The sequence below is a fragment of the Bos taurus genome, chromosome 10 (genome assembly GCF_002263795.3).
Source record: "Bos taurus isolate L1 Dominette 01449 registration number 42190680 breed Hereford chromosome 10, ARS-UCD2.0, whole genome shotgun sequence".
Classification (NCBI taxonomy): Eukaryota; Metazoa; Chordata; class Mammalia; order Artiodactyla; family Bovidae; genus Bos; species Bos taurus.
Window position 1 is genome coordinate 87,063,549 of NC_037337.1, and position 12,966 is coordinate 87,076,514.

General features: G+C 41.4%; 1 protein-coding gene across 1 annotated transcript in view; it reads left to right on the top strand.

Moving 5' to 3' along the window:
- The window catches only part of TTLL5 (tubulin tyrosine ligase like 5), a 317,558-nt gene that overhangs the window by 146,403 nt on the left and 158,189 nt on the right, over positions 1-12,966 (top strand). The window contains 1 exon segment of the mRNA XM_059890944.1: positions 7,446-7,600. Within this exon segment, the coding sequence (XP_059746927.1) occupies positions 7,446-7,600 (155 nt within the window).

Here is a 12,966-nt window from a genome sequence, read left to right on the forward strand (position 1 = left end):
TGTCTGGATGTTTTTCTCACTAGATTACCAACTCCTTCATGGCTTAAGGGCAGAGGCCACATTTTAAGAGTATGGCCACCCATACTCTTAAGACATTACCCAAGGCTTTGCAGCAACAGAGTAAATGTTTATGAACTTAAATCTTTGAGTTTTGGACTTCTTTTGAGCATTCAGGACTGTAGCATTTCTCAAGCATGCCTGCAGAGCAACAGTGATCTAGTTAGGCCTGGACCCAGATCCTTTTTGGATACCAAAAGGTTATGTGTCTGAGTGGGTGGTAGGTATATTCTGGGAAGCCATCAGGGCAATGCCATCATATTTTAATTACAGCACTGGCTGTAGCGCTACTTTGAGCAAACAGCAGTAACAAGCAGTAACACTTGGGCGGGCCAGCCACCGGAAATTGGCCTCCCTCTCTGTTGCTGCTACCCCTTTTCTCAATCCATCACCTGTATTTATTCCCGCAGTAATTTAAACACCTGTCTAGATGGAATGCGTGCAATGTGTCCCTACCCCACACATTCAGATGTTTGCTCACCTGCCTTATTCGGAAGGTTGGCTGTAAAATAAACAAGAGTTTTGGTACTGAAAGAAAAAACACCCTGAGGTCAGCGTGGCAACGGACATGAGGAAGGGAACGGGAGTGGAACTTCTGCAGAAGCCTCTCCGAGAGAGTGGGAGCAGAGGAAAAGGAGGGGGAGGAGGAGAGCAAGGGGTGAAACATCTGCCAGCGGACCCTAAGGCTCAGGTGGGCCTTGGCACGCACGCACGCACAAGCTCGAGACTGGATTCTCCTACAGGCTGTCCTTCACTTAGAGAAAGGCAGGGGTGGAAGAATATTTAACAAGCTAATTGTTATGAGGATTAAATATCTTGGTTTGTTTTTTATACATAATTTTACTTAGTTGATTGGGCTTTTCTCTGGTTATGGCGATGGGGCCACTCTGGCGTTGGGGCATGTGGGCTTCTCATTGCGGTGGCTTCTCTTTGTGTGGAGCACAGGCTCTAGGGCATGCGGGCTTCAGTAGTTGAGGCACATGGGCTCTGTGCTCCGAGGCGTATGGGATCTTCCTGGATCAGGGATCAAACCCGGCTCCTCCATTGGCAGGCGGATTCTTTATCATTGAGCCACCAGGGAAGCCCTTGTCTTGATTTATTTTTCATGACCACCATTTTTCATGGCAGCATGATAAGCTAGATTTGAAGTTCCCTGAAGCTTGTTCCAAACTGTTTCATCCACTTTTGCATCCTCGGCATACTTGACATTATGCATGTTCATGTTTGAGCATCCAAATGACAACGAGACATAGTAAAGCCGCAAAGTTCTTGATGGAATTGTTTTCTCTCCTCCTTCCCTTTGGTTGCTTTGTATGTTGCTCCCCACTCCATTAGGGCATTTCTGCTGGTTTTTGGACGATCCCCTGAGCTTTATGGAGGACTAGATTTGAAAGGTTCCTCTTCCCTGTTCTTTCCTTTCCCACCATGCCCTGTAGCAAGTGCTTCTCAAGCTTAAAGATGCACGTGAATTATCTGTGGCTCTTGTCAAATACAGATTTCTGTTCACTGGGGCTGAGATTGGGCTGAGTCTGCATTTTTAACAAACTCCTGGATAATGCAAATGCCAGTCCACAGACATAATAGTAAGTTCAGGTTGAAAGTTATAAGGCAGTGGGAATAACTCAGTGGTTAAAACTGCAAAATCAGGAGATTTTGTATCAGGGAAAACAGGAATTGAAACTAGGGGCTTATAGATAACAATTATTTGTTCTTGAGCAAATTATTTTACCTCTTAATCTCAGTTTCCCCATCTATAAATGAGGGCAATAATTGTACCTAACAGATGTGTCTTGAAGATTGAGTTAATTGTCTAGAACAATGCCTGGCAAAAACAAAATACTGATTAAAGTTAGCCATCATTAGCGCTAATCCAACTTTGTTGTTATTACTGTTATTGTAAAGGAACCTGAAAGATTTCGTATTTGCTTAAAAACTAACTATGGCAAAACATTTTAGAGATCCAAACATAGACTTGTAAAGTTCTTATAAGCGACATAAAGATGTTGATGTCCTTTATCAGTAAGACATGTTCTTTAACTATCCTGTCTTCCAGACCCCATGCAACTCATGGCATAAACTCGTGAGTTGACCAGCCTAGGTTTAGTAGCATAGTCTCTGATTATTAGCCCAGAGAAGCCAGCTGGCCCAATGGCGACTATGCTGTCAAAGTCACTTCAGTTGTGTCCGATTCTGTGCGACCCCATGGACTATAGCCTGCCAGGCTCCTCTGTCCATGGGATTCTCCAGGCCAGAATACTGGAGTGGGTTGCCAGACCACCTCTACCTTAATCGCCTGATCCTCCTCTCTCAAATGATGAACCTCTGTTTTGTGACTGGTGCTGTGTCTTTATGTGCTGTGAGCCTTGTCATTAAAAAAAAAAAATTCTTTAGTAGTGACATGTTACCCATTTGTTGCAAATCAGGTGTAATTAAATGCCATTTTCCACTTTCTCTTCATTTTATCAAAGCTGGTTTTGTTATGTTAGCTGGAGAAATGTAGATGGACAGGGAAGCAAAGGGAGCCTGTGACAGGAATAGTCATCATCATTCCGTCCCTTTAAGGAAGAAACTGCCAGGTGTGAACTCTAATTGGCTTATAGAGTTTCTTAAGACCTGCCCTGCCCTTTGGTCAGCCCTATCCTTAGTCAAGACAAGGTGTAGCAAGGGCCACCAGAGTTGATGCGTGGGTCTGTTTTAGTTCAAGGAATTCTTCTGCCTATTCTAGAAAAAACCGAGAAGCTAAAAGAAAGAACTAGAGACATTCAAAACTCATTTAATCTGGAGATACTTTGCTTAGACTGAACTTAGGCAGGCATAAGTCTGTACTCATAGGATTCAGCCAGATCTGGTCAAGGCTCTAGAGCTGTGCTGTCTGATAAGATGGCCACGGCCTTCATGTGGCTTTCAAAATTTAAGTTAAATACAGTTTACAATCCAGTTCCTCAGTCACACTGGTCATATTTCAAGTGCACAATGATCATCTGTGGCCGCTGACTGCTGTATTGAACTGTGCAGTTTATAGAACATGTCCATCACAATGTGTTCTATTGGATAGTCCTGTTCTAGAACGAGGGTTGAAAATAGTTGTCTCCCCTGTCAGTTCTGATTAACTGGAGACAGCTGCCTGGAGGACTGTGTAAAGAAGACTCGGAGGCCATAGCTAAGTGAGCCCCAAATTATTGTGTTACTCATTAGCAATGTATGTCCTGGGAAGACGGAGCTGGGTGGTATGGAGGTAACTGTGTCCTTGGATACTGAATGTCTTCTAGACAAAAATCACAGAAGTAAGAGTTGAATATTTAGAGGGGCAAGTTGTTATTATTTAATAGAGATAGACTCCTTTTTTTTTTTTTTTAAGTGGGAATCCTTTGCATAGAAAGATGAGAACCTTCAAAACTTTTCTTATTCCTTACATACTCTCACATTTAAGCAGTGGTCTTTTTTTGCTATCTTTCTCAAAATAAATTAAGGATGCTTTGCTTTTATGTAGAAGGAAATAATAATGGCTATCAATTCTTGATTTATCCATGAAATGCAGAGTGGATGTTACATGAAAAAATAAAATTCACTACGAGTCCAAAATTAGTTTTATGTTTGTACCATCTCTTACTTTATCTGCCAAGAAACAAAACTGATTGAGGATGGTTTTGTTTGGGGCTTTTTGTTAGTCTGTTTCTCTAATCTGCTGTGGTGAAGGGTGACAAGTGGGAAATAAATTTAAGGAAAAGGAGAAAAAGCTGGAATAGGTATAATCAATTCCTGTATAATCACTATTTTCAGAATTTGAGGTCTGTATCCGATTATATTTTCAAAACTTTCTAGTAATTAAGGACAACTAAGACTGTTTCCCTATCTGTATCCGATTATATTTTCAAAACTTTCTAGTAATTAAGGACAACTAAGACTGTTTCCCTATTTGTTTCAAAACTGGAAAATGGCTTTTAAAACAAGAGTACCAGTTCTGCAACTGTTATGTGGCCTTGAACCAATGACTTACCATAACTTCTCTGACCCTTAGTTTCTCCATATCTGAGAAGGGAGTACTCAGGGAATTTCCTAACAGTTCAGTGGTTAAGACACCCCTCTCCCACTAACAAGGGGCTGAGTTCAGTGCCTGGTATAGGAACTAAAATCCCAGAAAACCACATGGAGTGACCAAAAAACAGAGAGAGAGAGAGAGAGAAAAGAGTATCACAATATCTATCTCTGTGAGTAATGGAGGGAGATAAAAACCTCACTTATAAGTACCTGGCACTTCTCCTGCAAGGACTCAGATGTTAAGCCATAGGATTAGGATAAAGTATACCACATGCATTTGGAAGAGGACTTTCTCTCTTTTCCTCTTGGCCCTGCCATCTAGTCGATGTGTTACCTTTATCTAATTATTTGCCTCTTAAGACTTCAGTTGCCTCTTCTGTAAAATGGGAGTAACAATAGACATTTCTTGAAAGGCTGGCTCAGGGTTAAGTGAAATTGTGCACATCAAGATGATGCAAGGGCATCTCAGCTGCGGGTCCCCAACTCCTGGGCCACAGACCTGTAGCAGTCCATGGCCGTTGGACCGGGGCTGCCCAGCAGGAGTGAGTGGAGGGTGAAGTTTCATCTGTGTGTACAGCCGCTTCCCATGGCTTGCCCTACTGCCTGAGCTCAGCCTTCTTTCACATCAGCAGCATCAGATTCTCATAGGCATGAATCCTAACCCTAAAGTCAAGGCCGAATATTCTGAGATTGCCACAAAATAGAGTGCACAATAAATGTAATGCGTTTGAATCACCCCCAAAACCCATCCACCCCTCCCCCAGTCCAAGGAAAAATTATCTTCCACGAAACCGGTCCCTGGTGCCCAAAAGGCTGAGGACTGCTGAGCTAAGCCCATGGCACATGGTGAGCATTCAGTAAATGTTAGCGATTATGATGAAAATGATGGCTCAGTCACTAAGTTGGGTCTGACTCTTTCAACCCCATGGACTGTAGCCCCCCAGGCTCCTCTATCCATGGAATTTCCCAGGCAAGAATACTGGAAGGGGTTGCCATTTTCTTCTCTATGGATCGTCCTGATCCACGCAGTCTCCTGCGTTGCAGACAGATTCTTTACTGGCTAAGCCACCAGGGAAGCCCACGATGAAGACAATGATGTTTCAGTTAAAGGCAGTCTGGCCAAAAGAGAGAAAATGTACCAAGTCTAATATCTCTTCTCCTTCCCATTCACTCATGTCCAAGCCAGAAAGTTTATACTAACCATGGTAAAGTATGTCCATTTTGTTTATTTTATTGCTGTCCCACTATAAATTATTAATAAGCCTTTTTTATTAGGTTTTTGGCACAACCGACTAAGACAGTAATTGGAGAAGCTGTTAGTTATCAGAAAGACCTTTCTACTTGGTAACGTCTTTGTAAGCTGTAAGCTCATGTCTAATTTGAAAAGCCTAATCTTTAGGGCCAGGGGTCTAATTTGAGAAGCCTAATCTTTAGGGCCAAGGGGGTTAGTGTTGGGGCAAGGGTGAGCTGAGTCCTGCGGGAGCCCGATTGCCTGGGCACCTTTGTTGCCTCTCGGTAGGGTGCAGGAAGAGGGTCAAGGCCCTTCGAGGGGGGGGGGGCCAGAGGGCACTGCCGTCACCTGCTCGCTGCCTTCCCCCTTTTGTCAGCGTGGGCTTTCTTCTCCCCTGGTAGCGGCAGAAAGGGGCCAAAAATACTTGTCTTTGGTGGGAAGACACAGGCCTGGGCAGTTGTCGCTTACTGAATTCTATAACTAGGAATGAAGCACTAAAGTGCTAAAAATGACTTATTTTCTTTCAGATTAAAAAAAATCCTATTTGTGTCAAAATTGTTAGCTTCCTGGGACACTTTTCTTGGACTTTAAATCTCCTCACGTCACTCTTCCCTGTGTCTCCCCCTCAGCACCCTGCCTTCAGCCTTGAGTCCCCCACCCCTTTTCAGCACCCTCTGTGCATCTTATTTGAAATGCTTCTCGAAGCCTCCTTTTCTGATTCCACTCTCCGCATCCAGGTTTTAAGCTTATCAGCTCACACCTGTATTTTTCATAATAATGTACATTTTTTTCCTTCTGGATTATAAAAGTAACATATCCCTTTTAGGAATGTGTATCCGCATATGTGTGCATTTAAGGAAATTTGAATCTGCTCTCTGTACAGTTTCATATTGTGATTTCTTTTTTTTAATTCAAGACGTCGGCATGTTCCTAAACCATTAAGTATTCTGCAAAAAATTCTGGTGGATACATAACATTCCCTTATATGTTTAGAGCAAAATTTATTTAACATGTTTATTTAACATAATTTATTTAAATACTATTAGCCATTTAAATCTTTCCTTTTTCAATATTAAAAAGGATGCTTGTTCTCAGTTTCTGTTCACAGTATAGTGTAGTGAGGAAGAACAGGGAATTTGGAGTTTCAGACTATGGTCAGATTGTAGTTCTGCCATTTATTCCTGTTTCCTTCTTTGTAAAGTGGGGATTATAATAGTACTTGCAAATAGAATTATGAATGAGATGTATGTAATATACTTGTTTACTCAGAGCTTGGCACATTTTAAGTTCTGCTAAATAGTAACTACTATTATAATACCTCATTAATGATCTGCAGTTGTTTTTTTGCATAGTTCCTATAACTTAGACTATAGCATCAAAGTGTACAAAAATTTTGATACTTTTAATAATATGTTGGCAAATTTACTTGTAGAAAGAGTCTACCAATGAAAGATGTGTACTTACACTACACATCTAATATCACCCTTGGCATTGTTAGGTACTATATTTTTTATTAGTATATGTCAGTGTAACACATAAAAGTGTTATCTTGTAATTTACATTTCTTTGACAATAGAACTGAATAGTTTTAATTGTTTAATTGGCTAATTATATTCAATTTTTGTAAATCACTTATTGAAGTCAGTGCCCATTTTTCTATTGCCTGGGCAACTTTTTTCTAAATCAGTGACTTTATCTAATTATTATTTATAACTAAACTTTATTGAGCATTTAGAACTTTCGTATGAGGACACAAGGGTCAGAAAGGCTAAGCACTCTGCCTGATTCTTAGAACCTTGCATGACACAGTAAATACTTGGTAAATACTCACCCTCTTTGTTATTAATCTTTTTATTTTACTGCACCTAGCGTAGTATGGTGCTTTGCATGTAATAGGTGGAATAAATACTTGTTAACTTATATTGACACTCGGGACCCTCACCTCTGCTCTTGGATGTGCACCGAGGTCACACTTTAACGCGTGCCTTTGTCACAACCACTGTGTCAGCCCAGATGAGCCAGCATCGCCTGAACCTCTACGTGATTTCCCCAATATGTTTTTAATGATGCTTTTCTAAAACTCTATAAAGTCAGTCTATTTCCCTCACTTCATTTCTAGGTCACAAACCTGAACTTGGCAAGCAGCGTCATAAACAGAAGCAGTGCTTCAACTCCCCCCACACTTCGGCCTGTCATCAGTCCCGCTGGCCCAACATGGTCGATACAGTCAGACCCCCAAGCTCCTGAGAGCCACTCCACCCCTCCTGGAAGCAGGTATGTAAGGGGCGTGGAGCCAGCCTGTGGGTCACACACAGGCAGCCTGTCCTACGCAAGTCATTCCCACTTTGAGTTGCCTGCACAGACACCAGGAAGACGGACACCTCTCTCCATGTGTCCTAATCCTCTGATGCTTCGATATAGGGCCTCGTTTTACTTGTAAGACAGTTTTTGGCCAAATCAAATGAAAAGGAAATTTCTGATACAGTTTAGCAAGTTTACTTCCAGGCTGAAGGAGCAAGACTTTTTACTGTGTTGTTTTTGTTTTGTTCTTAATTGAAGGGTAATTGCTTTACAATGTTATGTTGGTTTGTGCCTATACAACCACACATGAATCAGCCATAAGTATACATATGTCCCTTCCCTCCTGAATCTCCCTCCCACCTCCCACCCCTCTAGGTTGTCACCGAGTGCTGGGTTGAGTTCCCTGTGTTATACAGCAGCTTCTCACTAGCTATGTGTATTACATATGGTAATGTATGTTTCAGTGTTACTCTCAATTCACGCCATCCTCCCTTCCCCTCGCTGTGTCTGCAAGTCTGTTCCCTATGTCTGCGTATTTATTCCTGAGCTGCAAATATGTGCATCTGTACCATTTTTCTAAATTTCATATATGCATTAAGATATACTTATTTTTCTCTGACTTGCTTCACTCTGTATAACAGGCTCTAGGTTTCTCCACCTCACTGGAACTGACTCAGATTCATTCCTTTTTATGGTTGAGTGATATTCCACTCATATATGTACCACAACTTCTTTATCCATTTATCTGTCAGTGGAGATCTTGGTTACTTCCATGTCCTAGCTATTGTAATAGTAGTGCAGTGAACTTTGGGGGTGTATGTGTCTTTTTTGAATTATGGTTTTCTCAGGGTATGTGGGCTTCCTAGGTGGTACTAGTGGTAAAGAATCTACCTGCCAGTGTAGGAGACACAAGAGACATGGGTTTGATCCCTGGGTTGAGAAGATTCCTGGAGCAGAAAGTGGCAACCCACTCCCGTATTCTTGCCTGGAAAATTCCATGGACAGAGGAGCCTGGTGGGATACAGTCCGTGGGGTCACAAAGAGTTGGATGTGACTGAGCACACACACTCAGGTTATGTGCCCAGTAGTGGGATTGCTGGGTCATATAGTAGTTTTATTCCTAGTTTTTTAAGAAGTCTGTGTACTGTCCTCCATAGTGGCTGTATCAGTTTTCATCCTCACCAGCTGTGCACGAGGGCTCCCTCTTCTCCACATCCTCTCCAGCACTTTTTGTTCGTAGATTTTTTGATGACGGTGGCCTTTCTGACCAGTGTGAGGCGATGCCTTCTTGTAGTTTCGATTTGCATTTCTCTAATAATGAGCAGTGTTGAGCATTTTTTCATGTGTGTATTAGCCATCTTCTTTGGAGAAACGTCTGTTTAGGTCTGTCCATTGTTTTGATTGGGTTGTTTTTCTGATATTGAGCTGCATGAGCTGCTTGTATATTTTGGACTAATCCTTTGTCAGTTGCTTCATTTGCAGTTATTTTCTCCCATTCTGAAGGTTGTCTTTTCACCTTGTTTTTAGTTTCCTTTGCAAAAGCTTTTAAGTTCAGCAGGTCCCGTTTGTTTTGATTTCCGTTACTCTTAGAGGTGGGTCTCGGAGGATTTTGCTGCAATGTATGTCAAAGAGTGTTCTGCCTATGTGTTCATCCAAGTTTTATAGTTTCTGGTCTTACATTTAGGTTTTTAATCCATTTTGAGTTTATTTTTGTGTGTGGTGGTGGGAAATGTTCTATATTCATTCTTTTATACATAACTGTCCAGTTTTCCCAGCACCACTTATTGAAGAGACTGTCCTTTTTCCATTGCATATTCTTGCCTCCTTTGTCAAAAATAGGGTGCCCATAGGTGTGTGGGTTTATCTCTGGGCTTTCATCTTGTTCCATTGATCTATATAATTTGTTTTTGTGCCAATACCATACTGCCTTGATGACTGTAATTTTGTAGTATAGTCTGAAGTCAGGAAGGTTGATTTCTCTAGCTCCATTTTTCTTAACAAGATTGCTTTGGCTATTCGGGTTCTTAGAAATTGTGAAATATTTTGTTCTAGTTCTGTGAAAAATGCTATTGGCAATTTGATAGGGATTGCATTGAATCTGTAGATTGCTTGGGTAGTAGAGTCATTTTCATAATTTTGATTCTTTGAATCCAAGAACATGCTATATCTCTTTGTCTGTTTGTGTCATCTTTGATTTCTTTCATGAGTGTCTTATAGTTTTCTGTATACAGGTCCTTTATCTCTTTAGGTAGGTTTATTCCTAGGTATTTTATTCTTTTGGTTGCAATGGTGAATGGGATTGAGTCCTTAATTTCTCTTTCTGATCTTTTGCTGTTGTGTATAGGAATACAGAGGATTTCTGTATGTTGATTTTGTATCATGTGACTTTACTAAATTCATTGATTAGCTCTAGTAATTTTCTGATAGGATCTTTACTATCTTTCTATGTATAGTATCATATTATCTGCAGGCAATGAGTGTTTTACTTCTTTTTTTCCAATCTGGATTCATTTTATTTCTTTTTCTTCAGTGACTGCCATGGCTAGGACTTCCAAAACTGTTGAATAAGAGTGGTGAGACTGGGCACCCTTGTCTTGTTCCTGATCTTGGAGGATGTGCTTTCAGTTTTTTTACCATTGAGGATAATGTTTGCTGTGGATTTGTCATATATGGCCTTTATTATGTTGAGGTAGGTTCCTTCTATGCCAGTTTTCTGAAGAGTTTTTATCATAAAAGGGTGTTGAATTTTGTCCAGAGCTTTTTCTGCATCTGTTGAGATTATCATATGATTTTTATCTTTTAATTGGTTAATATGGTGATCACATTGATTGATTTGCATATATTGAAGAATCTTTGCATCTTTGGGATAAACCCCACTTGATCATGGTGTATGATGCTTTCAATGTGTTGTTGGATTCTCTTTGCTAGAATTTTGTAGGACTTTTGCATTTATGTTCATCAGTGATACTGGCCTATAATTTTCTTTTTTTGTGATGTCCCCTTGTCAGATTTTGGTATCAGGGTGATGGTGGCCTCCTAGAGTGAGTGTTCCTCACTGTGCAGTTTTCTGGAAGAGTTTGAGAAGGTTAGACATTAGCTGTTCTCTAAACGTTTGACTGGCTTCCCAAGTGGTGCTTGTGGTAAAGAACCTGCCTGCCAATGCAGGAAACATAAGAGATGCGGTTTGATCTCTGGGTTGGGAAGATCCCCTGGAGAAGGGAATGGCAACCCACTCCAGTATTCTTGCCTGGAGAATCACCATTGACAGAGGAGCCTGGTGGGCTACAGTCCATAGGGTCGCAAAAAGTCAGACACAACTAAAGCAACTGAGCATGCAATCATTTGATAGAATTCGCCTGTGAAGCCATCTGGCCCTGGAATTTTGTTTTTTGGGAGATTTTTGATCACAGTTTTGATTTCAGTGTTTCTGATTGATCTGTTCATAATTTCTATTTTTTCCTGGTTCAGCCTTGGAAGGTTGAACTTTTCCAAGAATTTGTCCATTTCTTGTAGGTTGTCCGTTTTATTGGCATATCAGTTCAGTTCAGTTGGTCAGTCATGTCCGACTCTTTCTGACCCCATGGACTGCAGCATGCCAGGCTTCCCTGTCCATCACCAACTCCCAGAGCCTACTCAAACTCATGTCCATAGCATCGGTGATGCCATCCAAACATCTTATCCTCTTCCTCTGTCATGCCCTTCTCCTCCCATCTTCAATCTTTCCCAGCATCAGGGTCTTTTCAAATGAGTCAGGTCTTCACCTCAGGTGGCCAAAGTATTGGAGTTTCAGCTTTAGCATCAGTCCTTCCAATGAACACTCAGGATCTCCTTTAGGATGGACTGGTTGGATTTCCTTGCAGTCCAAGGGACTCTCAAGAGTCTTCTCCAACACCACAGTTCAAAAGCATCAATTCTTTGGCGCTCAGCTTTCTTCACAGTCCAACTCTCACATTCATACATGACTACTGGAAAAACCATAGCTTTGACTAGACAGACCTTTGTTGGCAAAGTAGTGTCTCTGTTTTTTAATATGCTGTCTAGGTTTGTCATAGTTTTTCTTCCAAGGAGCAAGTGTCTTTTAATTTCACAGATGGAGTCACCATCTGCAGTGATTTTGGAGCCCCCCAAAATGAAGTCTGTCACTGTCTCCATTGTTTCCCCATCTATTTGCCATGAAGTGATGGGACTGGCAGGTCAGGTCAGGTGGTCTGGTATTCCCATCTCTTTCAGAATTTTCCACAGTTTATTGTGATCCACACAGTCAAAGACTTTGGCATAGTCAATAAAGCAAGGGAACATTTCATGCAAAGATGGGCTTGATAAAGGACAGAAATGGTATGGACCTAACAGAAGCAGAAGATATTAAGAAAAGATGGCAAGAATACACAGAGGAACTGTTCAAAAAAGATCTTCATGACCAAGATAATCACGATGGTGTGATCACTCACCTAGAGCCAGACATCCTGGAATGTGAAGGCAAGTGGGCCTTAGAAAGCACCACTACGAACAAAGCTAGTGGAGGTGATGGAATTCCAGTGGAGTGATTTCAAATCCTTAAAGATGATGCTGTGAAAGTGCTGCACTCAATATGCCAGCAAATTTGGAAAACTCAACAGTGGCCACAGGACTGGAAAAGGTCACTTTTCATTCCAATCCCAAAGAAAGGCAATGCCAAAGAATGCTCAAACTACTGCACAATTGTACTCATCTTACATGCTAGTAAAGTAATGCTCAAAATTCTCCAAGCCAGGCTTCAGCAGTACGTGAACCGTGAACTTCCGGATGTTCAAGCTGGTTTTAGAAAAGGCAGAGGAACCAGAGATCAAATTGCCAACATCCGCTGGATTATGGAAAAAGCAAGAGAGTTCCAGAAAAACATCTACTTCTGCTTATTTAACTTATATGCAGAATACATCATGAGAAATGCTGGGCTGGAAGAAGCACAATCTGGAATCAAGATTGCCGGGAGAAATATCAATAACCTCAGATATGCAGATGACACCACCCTTATGGCAGAAAGTGAAGAGGAACTAAAAAGCCTGTTGATGAAAGTGAAAGTGGAGAGTGAAAATGTTGACTTAAAACTGAACATTCAGAAAACCAAGATCATGGCATCCTGTCCCATCACTTCATGTATGGATGTGAGAGTTGGACTGTGAAGAAAGCTGAGCGCCGAAGAATTGATGCTTTTGAACTGTGGTGTTGGAGAAGACTCTTGAGAGTCCCTTGGACTGCAAGGAGATCCAACCAGTCCATCCTTAAAGGAGATCAGTCCTGAGTGTTCATTGGAAGGACTGATGCTAAAGCTGAAACTCCAATACTTTGGCCACCTCATGTGA